Source organism: Takifugu flavidus, chromosome 10 (assembly GCF_003711565.1).
Source record: "Takifugu flavidus isolate HTHZ2018 chromosome 10, ASM371156v2, whole genome shotgun sequence".
In the NCBI taxonomy this organism is placed as follows: Eukaryota; Metazoa; Chordata; class Actinopteri; order Tetraodontiformes; family Tetraodontidae; genus Takifugu; species Takifugu flavidus.
In genome coordinates, this window is record NC_079529.1 from 12,914,724 (window position 1) to 12,942,500 (window position 27,777).

General features: G+C 50.3%; 3 protein-coding genes across 7 annotated transcripts; all 3 read left to right on the plus strand.

Annotated features, from left to right (window-relative positions):
* The first annotated feature begins 238 nt into the window (after positions 1-238).
* ube2e2 (ubiquitin-conjugating enzyme E2E 2) lies at positions 239-7,701 on the plus strand. 2 transcript variants are annotated; one of them, XM_057045127.1, is made up of 6 exons: positions 239-421; positions 1,532-1,715; positions 1,939-1,989; positions 5,261-5,393; positions 6,602-6,749; positions 6,968-7,701. In XM_057045127.1, the coding sequence occupies exons 2-6, from the start codon at positions 1,540-1,542 to the stop codon at positions 7,063-7,065; spliced, it is 606 nt and encodes a 201-aa protein (XP_056901107.1). In that variant the 5' UTR covers positions 239-421; positions 1,532-1,539; the 3' UTR covers positions 7,066-7,701. The 2 variants fall into 2 exon arrangements, with proteins under 2 accessions (XP_056901107.1, XP_056901108.1); XM_057045128.1 differs by having other exon boundaries at positions 241-453.
* Positions 7,702-12,805: 5,104 nt separating this feature from the next.
* On the plus strand, positions 12,806-18,491 carry LOC130532449 (nuclear receptor subfamily 1 group D member 2-like). Of its 3 annotated transcripts, XM_057045104.1 has the most exons (9): positions 12,817-13,051; positions 13,295-13,652; positions 15,204-15,440; positions 15,530-15,618; positions 15,723-15,867; positions 15,963-16,666; positions 16,765-16,950; positions 17,091-17,301; positions 17,393-18,491. In XM_057045104.1, the coding sequence occupies exons 2-9, from the start codon at positions 13,499-13,501 to the stop codon at positions 17,590-17,592; spliced, it is 1,926 nt and encodes a 641-aa protein (XP_056901084.1). In that variant the 5' UTR covers positions 12,817-13,051; positions 13,295-13,498; the 3' UTR covers positions 17,593-18,491. The 3 variants fall into 3 exon arrangements, with proteins under 3 accessions (XP_056901085.1, XP_056901084.1, XP_056901086.1); XM_057045105.1 differs by lacking the exon at positions 13,295-13,652 and having other exon boundaries at positions 12,806-13,051; XM_057045106.1 differs by lacking the exons at positions 12,817-13,051; positions 13,295-13,652 and adding an exon at positions 13,724-13,849.
* Positions 18,492-19,940: 1,449 nt separating this feature from the next.
* Positions 19,941-21,123, plus strand: LOC130532457 (C-type lectin BML-2-like). 2 transcript variants are annotated; one of them, XM_057045124.1, is made up of 4 exons: positions 19,941-20,094; positions 20,189-20,533; positions 20,613-20,701; positions 20,764-21,123. In XM_057045124.1, the coding sequence occupies exons 1-4, from the start codon at positions 20,004-20,006 to the stop codon at positions 20,872-20,874; spliced, it is 636 nt and encodes a 211-aa protein (XP_056901104.1). In that variant the 5' UTR covers positions 19,941-20,003; the 3' UTR covers positions 20,875-21,123. The 2 variants fall into 2 exon arrangements, with proteins under 2 accessions (XP_056901104.1, XP_056901103.1); XM_057045123.1 differs by having other exon boundaries at positions 20,613-21,123.
* The last annotated feature ends 6,654 nt before the right edge of the window (positions 21,124-27,777 follow it).

Here is a 27,777-nt window from a genome sequence, read left to right on the forward strand (position 1 = left end):
CGCGCACATTTGTGCCTTTGTTAATCACCTTTCATGAGAATTTACTCCACTTTACCCATTTTTATCTTGTCGGCCGCCTTTAATCCCCCCTCACTCCCAAACACAAGGGTGCCATTTAAGCACGTCGAAGCGTGTCAAGTGGCGGCTTTTGCTGTTTTATTAATTGATTTGATCATTAATTAATCGCTGCCCGCTCTCGCGAAACCCATTTCCAATGCGGCCTACGTGCGCGCGCGGCGCGCGCGGAGCGGGAGCGCGCGCGGAGGCGGGCCGGCGCCTCGGTTTTCTCTAATCGCTTTTTTCTGCTACCTCCACTTAAAGAGCTCGGAAACGGGGACGAGCGGGCGGCCGTGGGAAGAACTCTTGTGTCGGTACCTCGGGATCGCGACGCGGAATCGCTGCATCGACGGCCAGTCGCCAGGTAACGTCGATACACATCCGGATCGGCTAAAAGTAAGCAAATGTCCCGTGAAGTGTCGTTTTCCAGCGGAGAGGGAGGAGGGGGCGGCGGGGAGGTGGATGTGTGGGACGAGCCTCCCTTTGTACCGACGCGGGGTCACCGCTCTTCACCGCACAATGTGGACACTCCGCAGACGGCGGGGATCCACGCGTTCCCCCCGGAGCCGCGCTCGGCCCGGCCGCCGCTGCCCTCCAGCGCTCCGCGCTGGCGGCCGGAGGCGGCGGAACCGCCTCCCTCCCTGCGGATTCACATCTAGCCCCCGTGTGGTTCTGGGTTCTTCGGTCTAACCACCCCCCCCCCTCACCTCCCCGAGCGCTGTCTGGGGCGCGTTGGCCCCCCTCCCCGGCCTGTTAACGTTAGCTAGCCCTTAATGATGTTTGGAGGACGGCTCGCCTGCAAGCCCCCGTCGACCCCCCCATTGTGTTTTCCATCCTCACACGCTGACCTGCACGGTTTGACCCAGCAGCGGCTGGTTCTGGTCCGCGGGGGCCCCGCAGCGACCCCCATGAGCACCGGGAACCTTCAGGGTGATGTCGCCATCATTAGCGTCAAACGCCCCCCGGGAAAGACGAGCTGCCTTCGGCCGCCCTTCATTAACTTCTCACCTGTTTTACAGCCCCAGTGAGTCGGATTAGTGTAGGTTAATGACCTGCTGAACTATTGTGTAACATTTAAAATGGGTCCATCAGCTGGGGGGGGGGGGGGCAGTGGTTGAAGGTATCCCCACTGTTTGGTCTCATCTTTCACCTGAAACCACAGATTTAATCAGTATTTGGTTAAATGGGGCAGGTTAGAACCCCTCCAGAGGTTGACATGTGGTATATGACCCCCCACCCCCCCAGATCAAGTCAGTAGTTGTGGACAGTTTGAGCACAGTGCACGTGTTTGTAACGGTTCTAGTTCAGGTATTAGTGGAGAAAAGACTGAAACTGGGATTTGAACCCGTGACGCTCTTGCTGTGACGCACTGGGCTAACGTGCGCTGGGCTAACGTGCGCTGGGCTAACGTGCGCTGGGCTAACGTGCACTGGGCTAACGTGCGCCGGACTGTGCTCTTCATTTCTATTTTCAGGGCCCACGATGTCTAGTGACGTGCAGAGACCAGATGACAGCCCCAGCACCAGCGGGGGGAGCTCGGATATCGAACAAAGGGAATCGGTACCGGCGGAACAGGAGCGCGAGCAGGCGCAGCCCAAAAAGAAGGAGACCAAGATCTCCAGCAAAACTGCTGCTAAACTCTCAACGAGTGCCAAGAGGTACAAACGAGCCCCCCGGGCGGGTCTGACACCGGCCGGCCTCTCGGGGCTGCGAGCGTGTATTTAAAAGATGGAAGCTTCCTGTGAACTTGTCTCTTTCTGAGTGTGGCGCAAAGCTCAGGAACCAGAGATGTGAGCGAGCCTCGGTCGGCGTGGCGGGGCTCGTCTTAACTGTGGTCCAAATCAAACCCTGACCTGGTCAGTAACCGCCTCTCTCTTCCAGGATCCAGAAGGAACTTGCAGAAATAACCCTGGATCCACCCCCCAACTGCAGGTGAGCAGCTGCTCCTTTGTCTGTGATCATGTGGACCTGTGTGTGTGTGTGTGTGTGTGTGTGTGTGTGTGTGTGTTCACCTGAGCCCGTCGACGTCTCGCCGGCTGCTCATCCTTGCTGGTTCTGAAAGCACCGTCTTGTGTCGCTCCCCCTCAAAGGCTGCAGCAGAAGCTTTAAAGCTGCTTTTGGACCCTGCGGTCTGGTGGGGACTCGCCGAGAGGTGCGGCCGCACGCCGGCTGTCACGCGTGCTCGCCGCTCGTTTGCACGGCGCTCACCGTCGGGTTGTGTTGCTTATTAAGCGGTAATTACTGCATGACGTCTGGGCAGGATTGCGTCGGGAGAGTTGCTGAAGTTGTCTGACTATTTTGGACCGACTGATTTCCCTCTTAAATTTAGCCCGTACTGGTGATGTTAGCGACCCCCGCTACACGCCGCCGGCTCAGTCCACAAGCGTCTCCGTGTCCCTCCGTGCGGCGTGCACTCCTCCCTCGGCGACCTAGAGAGACTCCTTTAGAATAAAAAGCTCAGGTTTGTGTCTTTTCAAGATCAGCCCTGTCGCTGCTTTAATCCTTTTCATCTTAATTTAATCTGGGTTGGGTCCTGCTTGGTCCTGTTCACATGGGTCCAACAGTGAGACCCCCCCCCCCCCCCCGATGCTCTGTGGACCGTGGCTTTGCTGTCACGTCAGCACGAGTCAGGAAGATCCCTCCCTAAATGATCTCCAGCTTTCCCCTCTGATATTTTTGTTTATATGTTTGCAATGTTCTCTAATTTCTGAGGCTAGTTCTGTCCGACCTCCCAGTAACGACCAGCGACCTCAGATGTCCTCCCAGCGTGAAGCCGTCGTCTCGCTCTTGTCTCCTCCGTGTTGGACAGATAGATGATGTGAGAACATGGATGGGAGAACAAGCTTCTAATGCTGTTAGAACCGCTGGTCCAAGCCTGTTGGACCTTTATCAATCAGTACCTTTTAATATTGTTTCTGCCAGTTTCTTGCACTTCTCAAACACATCAAAGGAGCGAGGGCTCACTCAGACCTGGGGGAACACATATTAGAACCAGACCAGCCTGATCCAGCATCAAGAACCCCCCCCAGTGAGGCTCAGTAGGGTGTTTGGCCTCTGGTGTTGGTGGTGAGTGCAGAGAACATCAGCAGTCTTCATCCTCCAGCAGCACCTGACGGATCAAGGCCCACAGGACCAGCAGGTGGTCTGCCTGTGGGTCAGAGGATCTCATCCCAGAACCTTTACACCTTTGGGTCTTCATCCTACCAAAACATCAGTTGAGCTCTGGGGAGGACGAGGCTGCTGATAAGGATTGGGCCGTCTGACAGGTGGAGCCAGGTCTCCTGGACCTGACCTCCGTCCTGGGGGGGGCGGAGCCCTGAGAATCAGCCTCGGCCTGCGTTGCCTCAGCGTCCCTCCCCTGGGACCAAATCTGGCTTTTTTTCTTTGAGTGGAGCAGCTGGGAGCTCGGCTGAGTCAGCGGTCCGTAACGGTCGCTAACGGGAGCTCCTCTTGGCTACATTAGCGTTCCTGCGCTGCTTCTCCAGCTGTTGGACTCGTGATTTGTGACCACGAGGCCGGAGGTGTCGGAGGCTCCGGCGCCGCTGCAGAGGATTTCTGACTGTCAGCAGGTCCAGTCGCAGCACTTACGGACGTGGAACAGCAGATCGTTTCACAACGTTCATCCCTGCTGGAGCTGTTTTTCTCTCCATTCAGCGGCACTTAGCGGCCCGTTTGGGCCCGAATGGACCTGCTGCCATAAACAGAGTGGTGAAAGTGGGTTTCATGGTCGGAGGTCTTAAATCAAGAGGTTGGACAGTAACTCCTACGGCGTGCGTCCTCCCTGACAGCCCCCTGGTTGATGGAAGCAGAAGCAGCTTTATTCCTCTTTAGTTTCGGTTCAGGTTGAAGCAGCCAGAGTGGGGGGGGGACGACAGAAGCAGTTCAGAACCAAGCGAAGCGCCAAAGCTAAGGCGGCTCGTCAGCGCTCGGCCAACACCTCAGCCATCATCAGAGATTCACTGGTTCAGGACAGGGGAAATCACGTGATCACCAATTCAAAGATGTGAAGGAGTCTTTACTGGGCCTCATTTAGTGTGTGAAGCCTCTGGCCTGTCTGTCTGTCTGTCTGTCTGTCTGTCTGCCTGCCTGTCTGTCTGTCTGCCTGCCTGTTTGTCTGTCTGTCTGCCTGCCTGCCTGTCTGTCTGTCTGCCTGCCTGCCTGTCTGTCTGCCTGCATGCCTGTCTGTTTGTCTGTCTGCCTGCCTGCCTGCCTGCATGCCTGTCTGTCTGTTTGTCTGCCTGTCTGTCTGCCTACCTGTCTGTCTGTCTTTCTGCCTGCCTGCCTGCCTGTCTGTCTGTCTGTCTGTCTGTCTGTCTACCCTGCAGAGTGACAACCAGAAGCACCATAGCCTCTTCTATTGGTTCTCTTGGAACTCTGGTTCTCCCATATTGGCTGTGCAGGTTCTGATCTGGTCCTGGTCCTGGTCTTTGGTTTCCTCCTTTAATGGCTGTTCTGACCAGAGTACAAGTCCAAATCTTCACCCATATGTTCCGTCCATCAGTACCTTTTATTACAGCACTCGAGAACCTTTTGTGTTGTGGGCTGGTCTCAGCTCACTCACTCATTTGGGTTTAGTTTGGACTGGACCTCTGATGTTCTGTGGAAGGAACTGAACAATTGAACACGCAGCTGTCCGGTCCCGGTCCACGAGGGCCCCGATCCAGCCGGGTTTTCTGTCCCCCCAGGCTGAAGGTGAAGGGGAGAACCCAGGAAGTCTACCTGCGAGGTCGGGAACCCCGGTTGGTTCTTGTTCTGGACCCCCCCCCCCTGAGTGTAGCAACAGTTGTGTATCAGAGACTTGTCCTCTGTCTCTTCCTGTCCAACCTGAGCTTGTGGCGTTGAAACTGTCGATTTCTAAGAATCAGCGTTAGTATTTGAGGCGGGTGAATTTTTGAAACAACCTTTGTTGCATTAACATATTAATATACTTAAACTCTAAGTCTGTATATGTTTTATTAAATACAAACCTGTGTGACTGTAATTGGCCAGTTTAAAGATTTAAATTGTTGCTTTTGTCTGGATGCACTTTGTTCCTGATGACACATTCAGACCTAATTAACTTTTCTTTGCATTAAGCGTGTTTGCGACTCCTCTTTCACGAGCGTCTCCGGCTGCTGGTGCAGCTGCCGCTTACGTTGTCATCATCTACTTTACCCTCTGCGCCGGTTACCATAGCAACGCTCCGTTTGTTTCCACCTTGCAGCGCCGGTCCTAAAGGAGACAACATCTATGAATGGAGGTCGACCATCCTCGGACCGCCGGGCTCCGTGTACGAGGGAGGTGTCTTCTTCCTGGACATCGCCTTCACCCCAGACTACCCCTTCAAGCCTCCCAAGGTCAGTGCTGAGAACCGGCCGGCGGTCCAGCTGAGGACCAGGGTCAGACCTCTCCGTGGTGGACGTCTCGTCCACGTTTGAAGCTGCAGAGGCTTCATCCACACTCCGGGTGTTCTCCAGGGATTCTAAGGGGGTTCTCCAGGGTGTTCTAAGGGTGTTCTCCAGGGGGTTCTAAGGGTGTTCTCCAGGGGTTCTAAGGGTGTTCTCCAGGGGTTCTAAGGGTGGTCTCCAGGGGTTCTAAGGGTGGTCTCCAGGGGTTCTAAGGGTGTTCTCCAGGAGGTTCTAAGGGGGTTCTCTTGAAATTCTTAAAAGAATGGTGGCTGATGACTGGTTGATCCCCGACTGACCTCTGAACCCTAAAACACGTCCAGCACTAAATCATCTTTTTTTGATGTCGGCTGTTTATAATAACACTGATAAAGGAGATTGAAAATGCTGATGTTTGCAAATGGACCCCCCATAAATGCAGCTTTTGCCAATTCCCAGGTTCCCCATAGCAACCAAATCAGCCTGGAGACTGGAAGTAAATGTAAATGCTGCCGTCAACCCTCTCTCTCTCTTAACCTCAGTGCTCCTGATGCTCACTCGCCCTTTCCCCCTCATCCACCTCAGACCGCGTCAGCAGCACCAAACTGCTCTGAGCAGCAGCCTTGTTCCTCTGAACACAGCCTCCCTACACACACACACACACACACACACACACACTAACTGAGGCAGTACATCTGTGTGTATGTCATGGACACTTAAACTGTGCAGGCTCACGGGTTTATTCAAACTGTCCAACACTGAAGATGGCAGAAGGACTCGATACTTTGCTGCCCTCTGATGGTGGTTGAGGAGTTTTAGCGACGACTGCTAACATTTACTGCAACCAACCAACCTAAATAAGAAAAACAAAACGGTTGAAGCTTTTCCTTTTCTTGTAGGTAACGCCTGACAAGCCCTAGTGAATTACCCATATTAACTAACTAACTAACTAACACTGGAACCAGAGCAGTCTGAGACACACTTGGTGCACCTTTAGGAACACGTGTGACCAATGTAAATGTGTTTAAATGCATGTTAAACTCCTGCTCCGGTCCCCGTTATTATTTAAAAGCTGATGCATGTTTGAAGTGGTGAGAGAACCCTGTGATCACACTCTTAACTCTGTGTGTGTGTGTGTGTGTGTGTGTGTATGTGTGTGTGTGTGTGTGGGGGGGGGACAGGTAACGTTCCGTACGAGGATCTACCACTGCAACATCAACAGTCAGGGGGTGATCTGTCTGGACATCCTGAAGGACAACTGGAGTCCTGCGCTCACCATCTCCAAGGTGCTGCTCTCCATCTGCTCCCTGCTCACCGACTGTAACCCAGGTACGAGCCGCGTCGGTCGGACCGTGGCCGCGCCGCCGCCACGTTTGGAACAAACGCCTGTGCTTGCTTCTGAACTGGATTATTGAAGCTGTGGGTTTGGGGTTGAATCAAAGGCCAGAGTGGAGGAGGTTGTTGACCTGCTGTCCGTCTGTCTCTCTGTCCGTCTGTCTCTCTGTCTGTCCATGTGTCTGTGTGTGTGTCTGTGTGTGTGTTTTCAGCTGACCCGCTGGTTGGAAGCATCGCCACACAGTACCTGACCAACAGAACAGAGCATGACAGAATAGCCAAACAGTGGACCAAGCGGTACGCCACATAGACCCGCGCCGCCCCCCCTCCTTTACCCCCCCACCCGTTACTGTACCTCTCTACCTCTTGCTGTCACCCATAGTCTGTCAAAGCACACTCACGAAGTGCAACAGGACTCCTGCCTTCCTGCCCCCCCCACCCCCCCAGCCTAACATCTATCTTTTCTGTGTATTGAAAAAAGACAAATATTCCCTTTTGTTCGCCGTTGACTTGAAAGTTTCTTTTTTTTTATACAAAGAGAAGGTTGTTTGATTTTTATTTTCCAATAAGTGAATGTTGGAAAGGTGTGAGAGAAAAGAGCGCTGGAAGGGTTTCCCTTGTGTCTGTTCTCCGTAGCTGCAGCAGAAAACTCGGAATCGCTGCTTTGATTTCGGCTCCCTTCCTTCATCAGTGTATTACCTGCATGGAACAGGAAGCTTTGTTCTGACGGATCCTTTGTTCTTTTAAACTTCCGCTCCCTTTGTTTGTACTGTATGTATTTTTTCAGAGGCTTTTGAGGCAGACCACAGACCTTTAGGTCTGCCTGTGAAAGAGGCGGGACTTGTATATTTCCTGGCTACCCACCACGGCTGCGGTTGCAGAGTGGTTTGTTGTGCACTTGTATTACTGAAGCACCCAATAAAAACACACTGTGGTTGGCTTGTGACACGCTGTCGGGCTGTCTGTTTCATGGCCTCGGATCAGGGTCGGCTCGAGCTGTGATGGTCCTCGTGCTGTGCCTTTGGAGGGACTGTTGCCACGACAACTGTGCTTAATTGAAGTAGGACACAGAACATAATCAGGAGGTGCGTTGGGGACATATTGAAATATTGTCGCTTGTTCTTAAAAGACACAAATAACAGAATGTTGCTACCAACTTGGCTTTTTCAGCCTCCGTTAATCCCATTAAACACTTTTGTAGCACTTCGGCACCAAACCTGCCAACTAATCCGGGTTTTTTCTGCTTGAAAAGCGTCAATAGAACCTGCTAAAACGCTACAAATGGGAAACACGCAGCACAACATTCACACGCTTCCACGAATTGGCAGAAATGTCAGATAACGCGATGCAGGTTGACAGATCAGCTGTAACGTTGGACGGCTTCGTGGCACCTGAGGAGGTTCAGGAGACGGCGCCGGTCGAGCCTCCCCGACGGAGGTGGTCCAGAAGCAACAGGTTAGCTCGTGTAGCTCCACCTGCTAAAGAAACCGAGCCTGGTTCTGATGGAAAGTGCATCCCAATGTGTTGGGTAAGGAGCTGCAGACCAGTCAGGACGTCCACCCTGACCCCTGTTCACCCGTGACAGCTCCGACGGACACCTGGGCTTCAGAACCGGACCACGGAGCAGTGGAAGAAGGTGCTCGCCTGGGGATCACACGGCACCAGGATGCATTGTGGGAAGACAGATCCTCACGTGGTCCTCAAAGCCACGTGGACGTTACTTGGACATGCAACACCTCCCTCGGAACCGATGCAGACGGCGCTCGGCCCTTCATGGAAATGACATCACCTGATGGGCGTGGCCTCTTTCAGCAGGACGACCTCACCTGATGGATGCGTTAAAGAAATTAACTTGGATTCTCTTTCTCTCCCCTCTGAAATTCTGAATTCATTGACGCAGTAGATCTTAGAAGGACTTGGCGAGTCTCGTTAAGTCGTGTGTTAATTCGGACCGGTGAAAGTGTCGTCATCCTGGTTGTGACCTGTCGTCAGCCGCCCCCCCTGGAAACGCCCCTCTGCTTGATTATGGCTCATTTTTGCTGTGAGCAGGAACAATAATCGAAGCAATCCATCTGATGGATGTTGCTTGGATTATGTTGTCATGGAGCTCACAGGCTGTGGATCCAGAAGCTTCGGCTGGTTTTTGGAAGGAACAACCCGTTTGTTGTTCACTATGGTTACACTATTTTGCCCTTTTCGGGGCCGCTGAAGGCAGATAAATCATGTGATTCTCTCACTTTTCTGATGTTAGAGAAAAGAAAAGTTTTCAGCCAGCTGAAGTTGTTCTGTTGCCTTGATTATAACCTGTTAATGCCATTGAGGTTGTTCAATTATCACATTTTTATGTATTTATTTTGCACGTTTTTTTTACACAAGTGCATCTTTCCTCCTTTAGCGTCATAAGAGGAAAATAAATTATATTAAATGAATGCATAACACATTTCTGGGGTGATATATGTATACATAAACACTTTCAACTTGTGTCCATCTGCTATTTCACAGCTTGCACTAAGGAATACGTGCACAGCCGTTGTGATCAGTGCAGCTGAAAGATTCAGACTGTATCAGAACATCCTGTCGTGTGTTCTAACAATACAAAGTTTAAGAAAATGGGCTTTTTTTTTTTTACAAATGCATGAGTTACTCTTATTAATCAGCCTTAGATTAGATGTGTTGAATTCAGTTTAATTTTTAGCCTAATGGTGGTTTGAACTGGCTTTTTCATGCTAAGTAGATTGATTTTTCATTCCTAATAATAATAAAGCCTTAGAAGAAATTATTTATTATTGGTAGTATTAGTAGTATTATTGTTATTATTATTTCATACTGTGCTAGTTTGTAATTTTGTCATCAAAAAGTGCAAAAATGTATTTCTTTTGGTAATTTAGAACGATGTTCTATCCCAGATGTAACTTAAATACGAGTCTTATGTATGTCTGCTGTCGACGCTGCAATACTGCTTTAATCCTGCAGAGGGCGACAGGCCGCCAGCCAGCAGAGGGCCAGACACAACAGAGGCGCTGTTCCAGTGATTTACCCTGTGGTATTTCTCTCTGTCTGTCTTTCTGTGGACACTGATCTGCCTGCTCTGTGTGGGTGGACAGTTTAGGTCCAGCTGGAACCGCCGTGTTCACGTGTGTTCACGTGTGACAGCAGCAAAGCTCTAATAGATGAGGTCGTCACATGAACAGACGCTTTAATGAAGGCTCTGATATCTCGTAGGTGTCTGAGGGAAACACGGTTAATGGAAAGAATTTCGAGTTTGTCTCTCCTTTTATCGCTCCACTGACCCCTCCTGTCCGGTAGGTGGCGATATTGCGACTCTGAGTTGGTCAACAGCCACCAATCAAATCAAAGGAAGAAGGTCTGCAGTCTGTCAGCATAAGAGAACATTCATATTTGATATTTCCTAACGAAGGTATGACACTGGAGAACTGAGATACTCTCCATTCTCTCTGGTAAATATTACACTTATTCACTTACTCACATATTGACGAGAAAGTTTATAGAAAGTTTGACTCTTCTCTTTAGGTTTGATGCAGTCATTCATCATCTGAAACTCTAAACAAGGTTGTCTAACTTGACACACCTTCTGCTTCCTGTCTTCTTCCCAGGAATAAACGTAACAGCATAATTACACTCTGGGAGAAGAACCAGATGCTGCAGGCATTGAAAATCATGGATTTATGCATTAAAGATCAGAATGATTGCACCTTTTGTAAACTGACCACTTAGTGGCACTTGTTTTCATATGCATCTACCACAAAGCGCGTTTGTCCTGCCACACATGAACATCAGATAAAGACTCCAGTTGGCTTCAAGTGTTCGACAGACTGTCCAGGGTGGATTTCTGCTTCTCAGCTGTTGCCCCGATGAGACGCTCCAGCTCCAACAGCCCAGAGCAGGAAGATGTTCATACACGAGGAGTGAATGAGTGTAAACAAGACAACAGCGTTAAGAAGCCACATGCAGTTCTTAAAGGTTCATTTTTGTGAGGGATGGTCTTGTTGTCAGGTCAGCTACTACAAGAGTGAGAAAACTTGAATACAAATGGAATTAAATGCATCTTTCACGCTCATTAAATGCTGCTAAACAGGAAACTTTTCTTACAATATCTATTATGTTGCAGATTATTTTAACAAACTATTTAAACTGTCCACCCGGCCGACACCCTGCTGGGATTGAGTAACAGATAACCAACTGGCCGAACAGTTAAAAAAGCCATTAACCTGCAGATGACGAGTGGTGTCCAGGTTATCTCTGACTTTTATCTTTACTGCTTCTCATGTTCCAGCTGATTACATTATCTTGAATATCTGGTAATATACTTGCACAACAGAACAGAAATGTAGGACTGTAATATATTAATTTAAATGACACTTTTCACTCACATCTAGGGGGGATGAGACCTTAGCTAGGTTTGGGCAGATAAATGATCCATTAAGAGGTTCATCAACCTTCCACTGTGATGTGGAAAATCCCAATAGAGAGAAACATTGCCATAAAACAATCCACCAGGATGAACATTCCTCAAACAAAAGTCTCCTCCTCACAATCCCTGAAGATCCCATCTCTCCTGCACGGATCAGGAGCCTCCCCCTCGGAATAACTGGTCCCTTCAGATGAAGGTAACGTTGTGGTGGATTTTATAAACATAGGTTTTTTTGCATAAAGTATAGACATACATAGAACAAACTGTTGACATTTTAATGTTGTTTTTACTGATGTATTTTTTAAAAAAAATACCCACAAAACTAGGAAGAAGCAGAGGACTGCGGAGCTCTGCAGGTCCTTGTGTATCCTTAGCTTAATCTGAGGAAATGTAACACAATAAAATAACAACTCTGACATGAATAAAACATAGTTGCAACCTTGCAGCTTAAAAAAAGAGTGGAAACATGAAACAGGCATACATCTCGATCTGCAGGATAAGAATTAATCATTTGAATTATTCTTTTATTTTATTAACGTTGACTTCTAAACACAGCTGATTATTGTACACGTGCAACAGCAGAGGGGGTGGAAACAGCCAGTGACGTCAGTGGATCAGTGAGCTTTAGGGCAGAGTAGAGACACATATCAAGGTATCAGCTGCTAAGTCTATTTAAGAATACCGTGTATCCTGTTAGCACGGTTTGATGTAGGCTCTTCGCTAAAGGGTGCCCAGTAAAATGTTATTTTAACATATTTTATTTAAACCCAATGGGCAGATACATGCTTGGGGGAATTTTCCACGCTTCAATGGCAAAAACACGCTTTCCTTACAACTGCTGGCCCTTTAATTTCTATAGATAGTCATGTGTACACCTGTGAGACCACAATCTGAGCCCTTTGATCTGAGATTAATGACAGGAGTCCTGTATGGAGATTAAGATCTGCAGCAGCTCGAAGGCTCGCTGGAAAAGTGGTTAAAACAACGAAACACAAATGGAAAGGTAAAGCTTTTAACCCGTGTAAATAAATACCTGCAAAAGCTGCACCAGCACCCCCAGACAAATGGGTGTGAAGGGTTTCCCCACCTGTGGTCCCGCTGAGCTTCCAGTGTTCCAATAACAGACCCTGACGTGTCATTTACACTATATATCAGTGTTTGCTGTCACATATACAAGTAGAATCAATCCTGCTGATCCCAAGACAACTTAATGTATCTGGTGCTTTGAGCGACGTATTCATATCTAAATATAGCCGGAAACATGTGGCGCTGACATCATTTCTGCCTCTCACACAGGCAAATGTGGAAAAGATCTCCGCTTTAGCGTCTCTGTGGATTCTCCCGAAAGAGGGAAACAACATAATTAGATCAATAAATAGGAAGACTTCCAGGGAACAGGGCGCACGCGGCAGGTCCACCGGACAGGCGTCACCCTCCTCCGTGTTCTGTGCAACGTGACCGCTGCAACGGTTCCCCGGTTACGTCGCAGGCGCGCGGCTTGGCTCCGCCCCCTTGTGTTCTGAAAGTGTGTCACTGGGTTAAAGTGGCTCGCGCTGCCGCGCGAAGGGGCGTGGCCAGCAAGTGGGTCACATGGGCGAACACACGCTCGAGAACATTTAGTTCTTTTGACGACCCGCAGTCACACACAACAAGGAGGAGTTCTCCCATTCACAACGCCCTTGTTCGGCGTCATGTTCCAATCTGCCCGGCCGAAACTCTGGTATGAGCTTCAGTAGCGTCGTTCGCCGCCTTACAGCTGCACCAGTTTAGAGAGGCTTTCCTGAGAGGTGGCAGATAATAAGCAGTGAAAAGCGACTTTTTCCTCCCGCGGAGATGCCTGAGGACGTTGGAACAGCCAAAGCTGGTAAGATGACAGTTCTTCGTTTATTAGTGCGGTCTGCATGCAGGGCACAAACTCAACACACTCCTGTGACATGTCAGCTTTTTGTGAGGTTAAACAGGACTCGAGAGAATCAGGACAGGTCCACCTTTAAAGTGACCCATAATGTGAACAAGTCCCATCTTTTAGTGGGGGGAATAAAAGCTAAAGTACTGTGGTTGCACAAGTGTTTCCAGCCTGCAGTAACTGGGAGGTTGGTGTGTCCAGACCATCAGACTCCTGCTCAGCAGTGGTCCGTCCATCATTCCTGGGTTGAGCTCTTCCAGGAGGATCTTCCTGACTTGTCCTTAGTTAGATGAGACAGCAAAGCCACGGTCCACAGAGAGCTTCCAGAGCATCAGAGGGGTCTCACTGTTGGAGGGATCAGTCAGGAGAAGAGAAGGAAAGAGTTTCCAAGGCTTCAGATAGACCATGGACCTCAGTGAAGACAGGAGGACATGTGGCTCCACAGGGACACGACCGAGAACTGGACGTCCCTCCAAAACCCATGAGGAGACCAGGAGAAAATGGGTCAGGGAGGCTTCCAGGACAGCAACATTAAAGGAGCTGCTGGAAGGTCCTGGAGGTGGGCTACATGTGACAAGAACCTCCAGGGTTCTTCATAGGTTTGGGCTGGGGGGGGCAACACGGAAGCCTTTTCTGGTGAGGAACATCCACTACTGAAGATGAGGATATCCTCACAATCCAACAGGTTTATTGGAGCACCAGCCAGGATGTGATGTTAAAGGCTGAGTTCTGTAATAAAGTCAAAAGGTGCTTTAGGTATGTGTAACTTTAAGGGTGTGTGTATTTTTTATATTTTTTTAAAATTATATTTCCCCCTAAAACATTTTGTTTTTCAATCGGCTGACATGATTTCTCTTGGACCCATTTTGCTCGAGCAAGTGTGGAGACCTTCATGTCCTCTGTATGTAGGTGAAGCTTCACATCTTTCATACATATTTGACTGGTTCTGCTACTTTTGATGGAAGCAGTGGGGGAAGAACCCACCAGTCGGTCTCACTGAATGTGTCATAAAGGTAGAAAGAAGGACAGAACTCAGTGAATTACCTTCTACTTTTTATTTCTAATGTATTTTTCCCGTCGCGGAAACGCACATTTAACACGACAACGTGTGAAAAGTGGGGTCTTTTAAAGCGTATTCTGAAATGGGGTTAGCAGCGCCACCGCTGCCTTGGACACAACAACAATGTTTATGTTCCTCCGACTGTACTCACATGGACAGCGTAGCCCGGCCACGTGCGCCTGTGTGTACGCGCCTCAGCAGCGCGCCTCTGATTGGCTGAGAGGCGTTCGTGTCCTGGCCACGTTTTAGCGGGGCGCGCCTGTGATTGGCTGGAGCCGGTCCCGAGGCGCCGCGTGTTGCATAATTTGGTGTGTTCCCTGCGAGGTCCACGTGAGCCGCGAGCGGAGCCGCAGCCTGACCCAGATCTGCTGTTGTTACAGGGAATTCATGACAGGTCCACGTGTGGGCGGGCTGTGAAGCCTGGCTGAGGACACCAGATATCTCTTTAAAATGCAAATGGATTTTGACACTATCTTAAAACCAAAACAAAACAAAGCTTCCAAAAAATGATTCATCGCAACACAACCCCGGTTTGAGGCGGCGCGCTCTCAAAATCTGGGAATCTGGGAGTAAATCGTCTGATAAAGTTGTGGCGGGTTGGTGCACGTAAACAGATGTTCCCCTTTCAGTGTTTCTGACGTTCTTCTGAACTTCTGATGTTGCTCCAGTGCTTCAGTGACCCCGTCTGGGTAGTTGGGTCAGCAGAACATACTCCCACAGCATGTCCAGTGTTACGTAAGGGGTTATCCAACCAGCATATGCTGGGATTGATAACGGGTTGATCACTGACAGCACTGGAAAGACACCAGCACGGGCGTGTCAGGAACATCTTTAACTGCAGGGACTTTTATGTGCGTGGGCAGTTCTTGTACATGTTCGTAGTATCGTGTCAGGGCTGTTTGTTTTGGTGTTTGTCTCAGAGCGACAAGAAATGTTAATCATACATTTGACAAGTATTGGGTCAACTTTTGGATTATCTTGCCAGTGTAGTTGTCACCATAGTTACCACCCTGTCTAGTTGTATAATGAAAACTTGCTTTTTGTTCACAGGAGGGGTCATTGCCTATATTTCCTCTGGCTCCACTTCCATCCCAGAGTCCTGTAGGAGCGGTAGCCCCAACAGCAGCTACTTGTCCACATCACCATCGCTGTCCCGCCCCGCGCTGCCCAGCAGAGCCATCGGGATGGTGGTGGACATCTCTCCCCCTACCAAAAGTTCCCAACAGCGTAGTCATGGCGTGGAGAAGCCAGGACGTTCCTCATCATCCAGCAAGACCTGCGTTACCAGTAAGCACAGTACTGCTATGGTCAACATGTCCTCCTGATGTGGTCCAGGATGCTAATTGCAGGTTGTTGTTTTTTTGTTGTTTTTACAGAGATTAATGGTATGGTGCTGCTCTGCAAGGTGTGTGGCGACGTGGCCTCTGGCTTCCATTACGGCGTCCATGCTTGTGAGGGCTGCAAGGTAACACAAGTTCCCACTAGAAAGGCCTTATACCGCCTTTTACCTCCCTTTGATTTCTGACTGTGCACTCCAGCCTGATTCATTCTCCTGTGTGGGTCCTGCAGGGTTTTTTCCGAAGGAGCATCCAGCAGAACATCCAGTATAAAAAGTGTCTTAAAATGGAGAACTGCACCATCGTCAGGATCAACAGAAACCGCTGTCAGCAGTGTCGCTTCAAGAAGTGCCTCGCTGTCGGCATGTCCAGAGACGGTGAGGAGACGGCGCCTGGTTCCTTTTGAATAGCATGCAGGCCTTGTCCGATCGCCTTCGCAAGCTAACCACCGGCATTTTTCTCTGACTCTTAGCTGTCCGATTTGGTCGAATCCCAAAGAGGGAGAAGCAGAGGATGCTGCTAGAAATGCAGAACGCCATGAACAACATGATGAGCAACAACAGTCAGCTGCACACAATGCTGCACAGCCACCAGAGCCCCTCGCCGCCGATGGAGGCCAGCGATGCCAGCTCTGCGCCATCCTCCTCCTCCTCCTCCTCTTCCTCCTCCTTCTCTGCTTCTGATTCTTCATCCTGCTCCAGCCCCTCCTCCCCACAATGTCCCCAAGACTCTGAGTCTGTCATTTCAATGGACACGAACTCCAGCTCGGCCTCTTCTTGCGCGTCGGACAGTGGTGAAGATGAGGCCGTTGTCACAGGAAGTGGACAGCGTCAAAATGCCTTCGCCTACCGCCAGCAGAGCCAGGCCTCGTATTCCCTGGTCACCGTGCCGACTGAGGCGGGATGCGACAGCCGCATGGAGGTGCCAGCAGAGCAGGAGAACTGGAACTGCTGGAACAAGAACACCGGTGTGGAAGCCTACCAGTACAGGACGCACAGCCCGCATGTCAGCAACGCTGCCTACAGGGAGGAGCGTGGAGACTACCAGCAGCAGTGCCACAGCGCCCCCAGCAGGAAGCCTGCAGAAGATGCAAAATCGTGGCGCGAATTCAAGAGGCTCCCGAGCTGCAGGGGTCCTCAGGAACCCAACAGCTGTCTGCACAACAGGACACGCCTGGTGACTGACTTTTGCATCCCTAAAAACAATCTTTGGTTTTAAAAATCCTTTTTGAAAATTGACTAAAGGTCGTTCCTCTTCCTTCTGTCCGCGCTCAGGTCTGTCCCATGAACACGTCGCCATACGTGGGGCCCAACAAGTCGAGTCAGGAGATCTGGGAGGAGTTTTCCATGAGCTTCACCCCGGCAGTGCAGGAGGTGGTGGACTTTGCCAAAAGGATTCCGGGCTTCCGGGATCTCCCCAAGAATGACCAAGTGAGCCTGCTGAAGGCTGGAACATTCGAGGTGAGGAGGGGGCGCCATTTGTCTGTTCTTTTTACACACACATACACACACACACTTGGTAAATCTGACTATCAAAACAACATTTGATTTAAGTAGGGCGCTGTCGTGCTGTATCTAAATTCCCTTCTGTGGATTCCTAGGTGCTAATGGTCCGATTCGCCTCCCTCTTCAATGCGGCCGAGCGTACCGTGACCTTCCTGAGTGGAAAGCGTTACAGCCTCGACACGCTGTGCTCGCTGGGCGCCGGCGAGCTGCTCCTCTCCATGTGTGAGTTCAGCGAGAAGCTGGCAGCCCTGCGGCTGGACTCTGACGAGATGAGCCTCTTCGCCGCCGTGGTGCTCGTCTCAGCCGGTGAGAAAGACGGACGTCGACGGCAGATTCCTGTGCACCTGCACTATTATTTACACATGAATAATAACAATAAGATCTCTCTGGTCTTCAGATCGCTCAGGCATCCAGGACCTGAACGCCGTGGAGGCTCTGCAGGACCAGCTGATCCGGGCGCTGCGGAACCTGATCGGCGAAAAGCACGGCGACGAGTCGGCCACCACCTTCACCAAGCTGCTGCTCAAGCTTCCTGAGCTGCGCTCGCTCAACAACCTGCACTCAGAGGAACTGCTCTCTTTTAAAGTTCACCCGTGAAGGGTCATCGGTGCCCTAACCACACACCTCCACCATTACCTGCCTCGAAACGCCCCCCCGACCCCCACCTCAGCCTCTGCATTCAACCCACCCGTTTGTGCATTTTGTTCCTAGAATGTATCATTATTGTTTTGATTTGTCTGTTTTTGCTAAGGAGGCCGGACGGCGTCTGGACTCATTTGAAAACGGACTGTATGACAGCACTAGCTTTTGCTTTTTACACACATGTATATATATTTCAGATGTTCGGCTTCTTTGCGTTGGGCTGATTTTTTTTCTATTTTGAGAGGATGAGCGGAACGAAACATGGTGCAGAAAGGAATCGGTCCACCCAAAAGCCACTTAATTCCAAAGTGATGAATGATTGCCAGTGATGTAAACCATCCATACCGGGTTTTCATTCACTGACTGACTTTTTTATTGAGGACGCCTCCATCTGTCCCTCTACGAATGTGTGCGACTCGCTGCTAATGCAAGGCTGTACCTGGTGTAAGCAAGCGGATGTCCCCGAAGCCTCGGAAAGGTTCAGTGTGTCCTTGTCGGATGTCTCCACACTGACCGGGGGAGTTTCCGGGGGAATCCACGTGTACCTTTTTTCCCGGCGCCACTCCTTTTGCTCGTTATCCCCGGCAGAAGCGAAGCAGAGTGAGGCTCAAACCACAGCTCGAGTTTCGGCATGAATCTGCGTTATTAGCGCGTAAAGGCGGAAGCGTCGGGGTGTTTTCTCACTTTTTGTTTGTACATTTCTTTTTAAAATCAACCCCAACATAGCACTGAGTTAAACTTGTTTTATTGTTTGTTGAAATATCGGTTTGACTGGTTCTGTACATATCTACATATATAAATATATGAACATAGAATATAAATATATAGTATGAATAAATTTAAGTGAAGACTAACTTTGGTCTGTTGTTTTTGTTCACATTGTACAGTTAATGTCTGACCTTCTCTCCACCCATATGAGCACACACGTAAATAGAAATAAAGATGTAAACAGATATGGATATGTCTCCACCTTCACAGGTCAGTGAACACCTCGGTTTGAATGAAGCAAAACAGATGCAAACTAGCGTTAGCATGAGGGGGTGATGGACGCTGTTTTCGCTCCGAATCGGTGTTCTACATTCAGAGAAACCTTTAAATCGCTGTTACAAACACTGTTTCTCTTGCAGCTTCTTTTTTGGTCTTAATATGAACATTTTGGCCATTTCTTTTTAGCTCTTTTCTTGAAATAAGCTTTAAAAAAGGTAAATTCTTATACCGGTGTGTATATATATATATCTTCGCAGATTGCAGATATCTGCTGTTTCCATGGAGATTTAAGAAAAACACAGTCAGTCTGGTTTATTTATAGTGAAATAAAGTCAATGGATTCAAGGTGTGAGATAACAACAAACAGTTTAACAATTATTTGCATGTGCTTTTCCAAACTTTACATATAAAAACCAACGTCGTCGTCATTCACGACCGCCAAGTACACAGGTGGAGCCACGACCCTGTTGGCGTTTGTGAGTATTTTTCTTTTGTAGTTAAATTAGTAATTAAGGTAAAAGACTGCAATGTTTTTTACATTTTGCTATAATAAAGCTTATTCTGGAGCTCCAAGCTGTGAAACATGGCAGCTGGACAACACTGGGTTTTTCAAAAATGGCTGATTGAAGAGATCAAACAGGACACAGATTGCAGGAGGTGTTCACGCTGTGTGGTGATCAGAACATTAATAAAAACCTGGGATTACATTTTAATAGTTGCACACTTTAAAACAGGAGACTGAAAGATGGTTTTTTCTTGCTCTTTGTTCTCTTTCTTTGTATTGCTTCTTAAGGAATCTATCCTAAATTTGGGAGCTTGTGTGTATTATTGACCTCGGTCCTTCTTCTCGCTCTGCAGTGGCCCTTTAAATGGATCGTTGTGTGATTCTGATGCTCTTCACGTATGGTAGGAACCAGAACATTGTTATTGTGTATTCTTGACCAACACTGAGCCTAAAAAGACACAAATACCCACATATGACAGGTCCAACAGATCCCCAATTACCCAGCCACTAAACCATTAAACCACTGGGATTTTTTTTGTTACACTCCTAAATTTTTGCTGTTGGACATTCTTGGAGAAAGTTGTTTTTGGGTTTCACTTTTCTGCACCTGCTGCGTTTGTTCTTCTCTCTCCTCAGGCTTCGGCTTCAGCTGCAGCTCTCACCTCTCGCTGAGAACATATCACATCATTAGCAAAGGTCTGACTTGGGAAGGTGCTCAGCAATACTGCAGGGAGAATTTCCAAGACCTGGCGACCTTTGAAAGCATGGATGACGTCAACAGCATTACAGAGCTGTACTGTATGACTGGTCACTGACCGGGGAGGGGAGCCGGACTGGGTACTACAAATGGAGGGACTCTGAACCAGATAACCACATGCTGATGGAACATTGTGTCGGCATGAAGCCTGGCGGGTATTGGTTCGACGACTCCTGCCAGAGGGAGAAGAGATTTGTCTGTTATGATGGTAAGAAAATGATAATCAAATCATGAAAAGTTCACTTTCCCCCTGAAACTTTGCCCTCATTTACGGGGGTTAACGAATGGCTGTTATGTTGCAGTGGTGGAGGGAAAGAACGCCTACGTGTACGTCTCAGAAGTGAAATCCTGGTATTCTGCTCTGACGTACTGCAGGCAACACCACATCGGCTTCCCGGTGATAGAAAACAGTGATCAACAGAAACTGGTCCATTCTGCCATCCCGTCATATAGCGACGCTCCCATTTGGCTCGGGCTGTACAGAGTACCCTGGGTCTGGTCTGACGGAAGCCAAAGCTCCTACAGAAATTTTAGCAGCTCCAAATCTGAAAATTACAAGGATGAAAAGTTATGCGTATCTGCCAAGTCCAATTCTGAATGGTCTGACTTCAACTGTAGCTCTGTTCGCCCGTTCATCTGCCAACAAGGTGACTCAGAGAGCAGGTGAACTTGCTTTGGGTTTGGTTGGTGGAACCCGGCCGACTGATCCGTGGGTTTGTGGTTAAGTTTCAGAATTGACGACGCTGGTCAGCTTGAGGATGGAGAGCTCGGCGGACTTATCCGACTCAACCATCAACCAGCAGCTCCTGCACCAGGTAAAGCGACTTCTGTACTTCTGTTATTTCAACAGGTGTAAATTGATTGTTTCCCTCTTCAGCTGGGAGCAGCGTTGCTACGTCTGGGATGGACGAACGTCCATCTGCAGTGGAAAAGTGGGCCCAGCCAGCAGCAGAGCCTCACATCCCCTGAATACTCCCCCTCATGCTGAAGCTCCCGGGCTCTTGGATAACAGGATGAGGGGGACGCCACCGGAGCGTCGACAGCGTCTGAACGGGCTCCATCTGATGATGCTTTTCAAGTGTAAATGAACTGAAATGTGATCGTTTACTGTGTTGGCTGTTGTGACTCCTGCTGTCCTTTCTCCTCTTCATCCCCTTTTAGTTTGCTCTTAGTTTGCCTTTGATCAACAGATGTTTTGATCGTTGCCTGGATTTTCTTTAAAGCTGTTGTTGTCTGATCTGGTGTCACTGCAAGTTTCATGAATCCTCAGACAGACAGATCCATGCACTTCTATCCTTGTGGGGACACTCATATACATAATACATTCCCCAGCTCTTTACCCTGACCTTGACCCCCAATGTTTTCATTCACTGACTGTCTTTTTCCATTGAGGACGCCTCCATCTGTCCCTCTACGAATGTGTGCGACTCGCTGCTAATGCAAGGCTGTACCTCATGTAAGCAAGCGGATGTCCCCGATGCCTCGGAAAGGTCTCCTTTGCTGTGCGGAGTGTTGTTATTTAGCGTTCGGTGTGTCCGTGTCGGATGTCTCCACACTGACTGGGGGAGCTTCCGGGGGAATCCACGTGTACCTTTTTTCCCGGCGCCACTCCTTTTGCTCGTTATCCCCGGCAGAAGCGAGTGAAGCTCAAACCACAGCTCGAGTTTCGGCATGTATCTGCGTTATTAGCGTGTAAAGGCGGAGGCGTCGGGGTGTTTTTGTTATGGTCGGTTGTACCAGGACCCGAAAGCAGGCAACACGCAGTGGAGGATGGAGTCCAAGAGACGCCTTTATTGAAGGTTAACAAGAACAGTTTGATCCAAGAGAGGCGTAGAGACCTCAACAGAGTCCAAAGTCCACGAAGAACAACTCACCACAATAGTCTAGTAACAAGAAGTCAGGGTTTCGCGAAGGGAACAAAACACTCCAACGCTGGCAAACGGGAGTTCACTCTTTAAATAAGAGGCTAGAATGACGATAGACCGCAGGAGCGTCAGCCTTCAGCACTAGCTGCAGCTGGAGAATGGCTCCACCATGCCCCCTGAAGGAAGAAACCCGCAACGAAGCTCCCAGAAGCTGGGAACCCAACACTTACCACCCCCCACCCCCCTCCCCCCACGGGAGCCTCCGGGTGTCCTTCCAGGCTTGTCTGGGTGGGCGCGGTAGAAGTTGCGGAGGAGGCTGTTGTCCAGGATGAACCGGCGGGGAACGCATGATCGCTCCTCCGGACCATACCCCTCCCTGTCGACCAGGAACTGGAAACCACGACCTCGTCGGCTGACGTCCAGGATACTCCGGACTGTATAGGCAGGCCCTCCATCCACAATGCGGGGAGGGGGTGGAGGTTTGGACGGGGGAACCAGATCTGACTCCGCGACTGGCTTCACTTTGGAGACATGGAAGGTGGGGTGTATCTTAAACGCTGGAGGAAGCTTCAGACAGACGGCTGCGGGGTTCACCATCCGCTCCACCTCAAAGGGCCCCACAAAGCAAGGAGCCAGCTTCTGGAACTCGACCTGGAGTGGGAGGTCCTTGGTGGACAACCAGACCTTCTGACCTGGCTGATAGGAAGGAGCTGGCGTCCGGTGTCGATTTGCTTGTCGTTGCGAGCGACGAGAGCGAGCGGGTGCCTCCACACCCTCCTGCAACGGCGCATGTTGGCCTGCACCGAAGGTACTGCAACTTCGTCCTCCTGGACCTCAAATAACAGAGGCTGGTATCCCAGGCAAGCCATGAAGGGGGACAGACCAGTGGATGCAGAGACCAAGGAATTGTGGGCGTACCCCACCCACGGCAGGTAGGTGCTCTAGGAAGACGGGTTTTGAACCGCCACAAACCTCAGGGCCTCCAGGCTGTGGTTGGTTCTCTCTGCCTGCCCGTTGGCCTGTGGGTGGTATCCCGACGTAAGGCTGATTGACGCTCCCAGCGCAGAACAGAAAGCCCTCCAAACCTGTGAGCAGAACTGTAGGCCACGGTCAGACACAATGTCCTTAGGAAACCCGTGGAACCGGAAAACGTGCTTAACTAGGAGCTCCCCGGTCTCTGCTGCTGACGGAAGTTTAGGTAGGGGAATGAAGTGGGCCGACTTGGAGAAATGATCGATCACGGTGAGAACGACCTGATGACCCTCGGAAGGGGGAAGGCCAGTGACAAAGTCCACTGCAATGTGCAACCACGGCTGCCGAGAAATCCCCAGGGGCTGGAGGAGTCCTGCCGGCGGCTGATGGGATGCCTTCCACCTAGCACACACAGGGCAGGCAGCAATGTATTCTCTGGTGTCCCGGGCCATGGAGGGCCACCAGAATCACTGCTGGAGGTACTGTAATGAGCGGCTGATCCCCGGGTGGCAGGTCAATCTCGAGGCGTGGGCCCAGGACCTCCGAACGCATCGCCTCCGGGACGAACAGCCGGTTTGGTGGACCTCCACCCGGATCCGGGGCTTATTGCAGGGCCTCGCGAACTCTCTCCTCCACCTGCCAGGATGTGGCCCCCAGGATGCAGGAGAGGGTTAATATGGGGTCCGGGTCTGCCTCCACTGGCTCGGAGGCGAACTGGCGGGACAGGGCGTCAGACTTCTGGTTACGCAAGCCAGGGCGGTATGTTGGCGTGAACTGAAATCTTCCTAGGAACAGAGCCCATCGAGCCTGCCGGGAGTTGAACCCCTTGGCATTCCGGAGGTATGTGAGGTTCTTATGGTCGGTCCATACGATAAACGGTTGAGTGGCGCCCTCCAGCCAGTGCCTCCACTCCTGGAGCGCCAGGACCACGGCCAGGAGCTCCTTGTTTCCCACGTCGTAATTCCGCTCAGCGGGTGAAAGCCGGTGACTGAAAAAGGCGCACGGATGGAGCTTCTGGTCCTCTCCGCTCCTTTGTGACAGGACGGCCCCGACTCCCACATCTGAAGTGTCCACCTCCACCACAAACTACCGACTGGGGTCGGGGTGAGTGAGGATGGGCGACGACGAAAACAGGCCTTTCAGCCTGTTGAACGTGGCTTCGGCTTCGGGAGTTCAGCGGAAGCTCTGTAATGTGGAGGTGAGTCTGGTGAGCGGGGCGGCCACCTTGCTGTAGTCGTGGATGAAGCGGCGGTAGAAGTTGGCGAAGCCCAGGAACTGTTGCAACTGTCTATGGGAGGAAGGAGTTGACCACTAAATTACTGCCTTCACCTTGGCCGGATCCGGCGAAAGCTGTCCCCGCACCACCACGAACCCCAGGAAGGAAATGGAGGAGGTGTGGAACTCGCACTTCTCGACCTTAACAAAAAGCCGGTTCTCCAGGAGCCGTTAGAGAACAAGCCGGACATGCTAGACGTGCTCCTCCTCTGACTCAGAAAAGATCAATATGTCATCCAGGTAAACAAAAATGAACTTATTCAGCATGTCCCGGAGCACGTCATTGATTAGGGACTGAAACACAGCGGGGGTGTTGTAAAGTCCGAAGGGCATCACGAGGTATTCGAAATGTCCCAACGGGGCATTGAAAGCCGTCTTCCACTCATCCCCTTCTCGAATCCGCACCAGATGGTACGCACTGCGAAGATCCAGCTTGGGAAAAACCTGGGCCCGGTGGAGAGGGGCGAAGGCTGCGTCGAGGAGGGGCAGTGGATACTTGTTCCTAATAACAATCTCGTTCAATGCCCAATAGTCGATGCAGGGGCGCACCATACCAACTGGAGAGGAGGAGGGCCAAATCAGACCGGATTCTCGGGACTCCCCTATATAGTTCTTCATCGCCTCTCGTTCCACCCTGGAGAGGTTGGATAGTTGGCTTGACGGTAAGGTGGCCCCGGGGAGGAGATCAATGGCACAGTTATACGGGTGATGGGGTGGAAGGGAGAGTGCACGCTGCTTGCAGAAAACCTCGCCTAGGTCATGGTTCTCCTTCGGGACCTGGGACAGGTCTGGGGTCTCCTGGGCGGGAACCGAGGCCCCTGACGAGGGGGTGACCGCCAAACGAAGACAGTTGGTGTGGCAGGCCACACTCCAGCTCACCAGTCTCCCAGGCGACCAGTCGAACTGAGGGTTGTGTCGGGCTAGCCACGGAGCCCCGAAGACTCCTGGGGATGAGGAGGACCAGATGAGGAAGAAACGGATTTGTTCACGATGATTCCCAGAGACGACGAGGGCGATCGTCTGGGTCCATTGCGTTATCCTGGCCAGGACCTCCCCATCGAGACCCAGAATCGTCTTCGTTTCGGGCAGCATGTCGACAGGAAGGTGGGCCTGCCGGGCCAGGTCCTGGCTGATGAAGTTGTCATCCACGCCCGAGTCCACCAGGAAAGCCCTAGACACAGTCTCATGCCCCCAAATGAGCGTGCTAGACAGGGTTAGACAGGCCAGAGGTGAGCAGGATGAGGAACCGCTCGCCAACACTCAATCTTTTGGCCGCACCAGGCAGTCGGCGAGGAGATGGCCCGCGTGGCCACAATAAAGGCACAACCCTGCAGAATGCCGGCGCTGATATTCTGACTGGGTTAGACGCGTTCGGCCCAACTGCATCGGTTCACTGGGAGGAACCTCAAGAGCTGGAATGGGGACAGAGGCTGACGAGTCCACGGGGGCTCCCCTCAGCCTGGAGAAACTCCCTGAACTTCTCACCGCACGCTCGCTCGTCCTCTGCCGGCGCCTCTCCCGAAGTCGATTGTCCAAGCGAGTCGCCAGGCCGATGAGCACCTCCAAATTCCCAGGCTCCTCCCTCGCAGCTAACTCGTCATTAAGGTCATCGGAGAGCCCCAAAGTGAATACTCCCCGAAGCGTCGCTTCATTCCAGACGCTCAGGGCAGTGAGGATGCGGAAACGAATTGAGTAGTCCACGACGGAACTGGAACCCTGGCGCAGGGACAAGATCTGAGAGGCCGCCTCGCTGCTCTGGACGGGGTGGTCGAACACTCGTAGTAAGGCTGGAAAACTGGAGGACACTGGTGTCTGGTTCTCCAGTGTGGCCGTGGCCCATTGTGCCACTCTCCTGGAGAGAAGAATAACGACAAAGTCAATCCTTGCCCTGTCTGGTGAGGAACACTGGAGCAAAAAGCTGGCACATGGCTCACCGGAGTACCGCTCTGGGATGGGTACGTGGGGCTCCCGCGGTGCGGCGGCAACCAGCTGTGGAGCGGCTCTCGGCGCCTCCATGGGTGGCAGAGACGGACCCTGCTCCACCCATCCTGAAGAGAGCAGGTCCGTCACACTGGCATTGAGGGTCTGGAGTGAGGTCCAAATTTCCGTGAGGAGCTGGTCGTGCTGGCCCAGCAACCTTCCCAGAGCCTCCAACGTACAGCGCACTGCGTCCTGATCCGCTGGGTCCATACTGGTTGGAGTGTGATGTTATGGTCGGTTGTACCAGGACCCGAAAGCAGGCAACACGTAGTGGAGGATGGTGTCCGAGAAACACCTTTATTGAAGGTTAACAAGAACAGCTCGATCCAAGAGAGGCGTAGAGACCTCACCAGAGTCCAAAAACACGTCCACAAAGAAAAACTCACCACAATAGTCTAAAAACGAGAAGTCAGGGTTTCGCAAGGGAACAAAACACTCCAACGCTGGTAAACGGGAGTACAGTCCTTAAATAGGAGGCTAGATTACCGATAGAAAGCAGGTGCGTCAGCCTGCGGCACCAGCTGCGGCTGGAGAATGGCTCCACCACGCCCACTGCAGGAAGAAACCCGCAACGAAGCACCCAGAAGCTGGGAACCCAACAGTTTTCTCACTTTTCGTTTGTACATTTTTTTTTTAAATCAACCCCAACATAGAGTTAAACTTGTTTTATTGTTTGTTGAAATATCGGTTTGACTGGTTCTGTACATATCTACATATATAAATATATGAACATAGAATATAAATATATAGTATGAATAAATTTAAGTGAAGACTAACGTTGGTCTGTTGTTTTTGTTCACATTGTACAGTTAATGTTTGACCTTCTCTCCACCTATATAAGCACACATGTAAATAGAAATGACCTTAAAGATGTAAACAGATATGGATATGTCTCCACCTTCACAGGTCAGTGAACACCTCGGTTTGAATGAAGCAAAACAAATGCAAACTAGCGTTAGCATGAGGGGGTGATGGACACTTTAAATTGCTGTTACAAACACTGTTTCTCTTGCTGCTTTCTTTGGGATCAGCTAGGATTTTTTTTGGTCTTAATATGAACATTTTAGCCATTGTTTTCTTTTTAGCTCTTTTCTTAAAATAAGCTTTTAAAAAGGTAAATTCTTTTCCAAACTTTACATATAAAAACCAACGTCATCTCCTTAGTTCACGGCCGCCAAGTACACAGGTGGAGCACGACGTCGGAGCACCTGTTGGCGTTTGTGAGTATTTTTCTTTTGTAGTTAAATTAGTAATTAAGGTAAAAGACTGCAATGTTTTTTACATTTTGCTATAATAAAGCTTATTCTGGAGCTCCAAGCTGTGAAACATGGCAGCTGGACAACACTGGGTTTTTCAAAAATGGAGGCAGGAGGTGTTCACCCTGAGTGGTGATCAGAATATTAATAAAAACCTGGGATTAATAGTTGCACACTTTAGAACAAGAGACTAAAAGATTTTTTTTGCTCTTTGTTCTCTTTCTTTGTATTGATTCTTAAAGAATCTATCCTAAATTTGGGAGCTTGTGTGTATTATTGACCTCGGTCCTTCTTCTCGCTCTGCAGTGGCCCTTTAAATGGATCGTTGTGTGATTCTGATGCTCTTCACATCAGGTAGGAACCAGAACATTATTATTGTGTATTCTTGACCAACACTGAGCCTAAAAAGACACAAATACCCACATATGACAGGTCCAACAGATCCCCAATTACCCAGCTACTAAACCATTAAACCACTGGGATTTTTTTTATTACACTCCTAAATTTTTGCTGTTGGACATTCTTGGAGAAAGTTGTTTTTGG

Excerpts from the sequence above, each read along its gene's own strand:
- LOC130532449 (XM_057045104.1), top strand. The coding sequence starts at position 13,499 with ATGGACCTCAGTGAAGACAGGAGGACATGTGGCTCCACAGGGACACGA. Across the intron at positions 15,868-15,962 it reads TGTCGGCATGTCCAGAGACG|CTGTCCGATTTGGTCGAATC; the intron begins GTGAGGAGACGG and ends TCTGACTCTTAG. Across the intron at positions 16,667-16,764 it reads TGCACAACAGGACACGCCTG|GTCTGTCCCATGAACACGTC; the intron begins GTGACTGACTTT and ends GTCCGCGCTCAG.
- LOC130532457 (XM_057045123.1), top strand. The coding sequence starts at position 20,004 with ATGCTGATGGAACATTGTGTCGGCATGAAGCCTGGCGGGTATTGGTTC. Across the intron at positions 20,095-20,188 it reads GAGATTTGTCTGTTATGATG|TGGTGGAGGGAAAGAACGCC; the intron begins GTAAGAAAATGA and ends GTTATGTTGCAG. Across the intron at positions 20,534-20,612 it reads CCCGTTCATCTGCCAACAAG|TTTCAGAATTGACGACGCTG; the intron begins GTGACTCAGAGA and ends TTTGTGGTTAAG.
- ube2e2 (XM_057045127.1), top strand. The coding sequence starts at position 1,540 with ATGTCTAGTGACGTGCAGAGACCAGATGACAGCCCCAGCACCAGCGGG. Across the intron at positions 1,716-1,938 it reads CTCTCAACGAGTGCCAAGAG|GATCCAGAAGGAACTTGCAG; the intron begins GTACAAACGAGC and ends TCTCTCTTCCAG. Across the intron at positions 1,990-5,260 it reads GATCCACCCCCCAACTGCAG|CGCCGGTCCTAAAGGAGACA; the intron begins GTGAGCAGCTGC and ends TCCACCTTGCAG.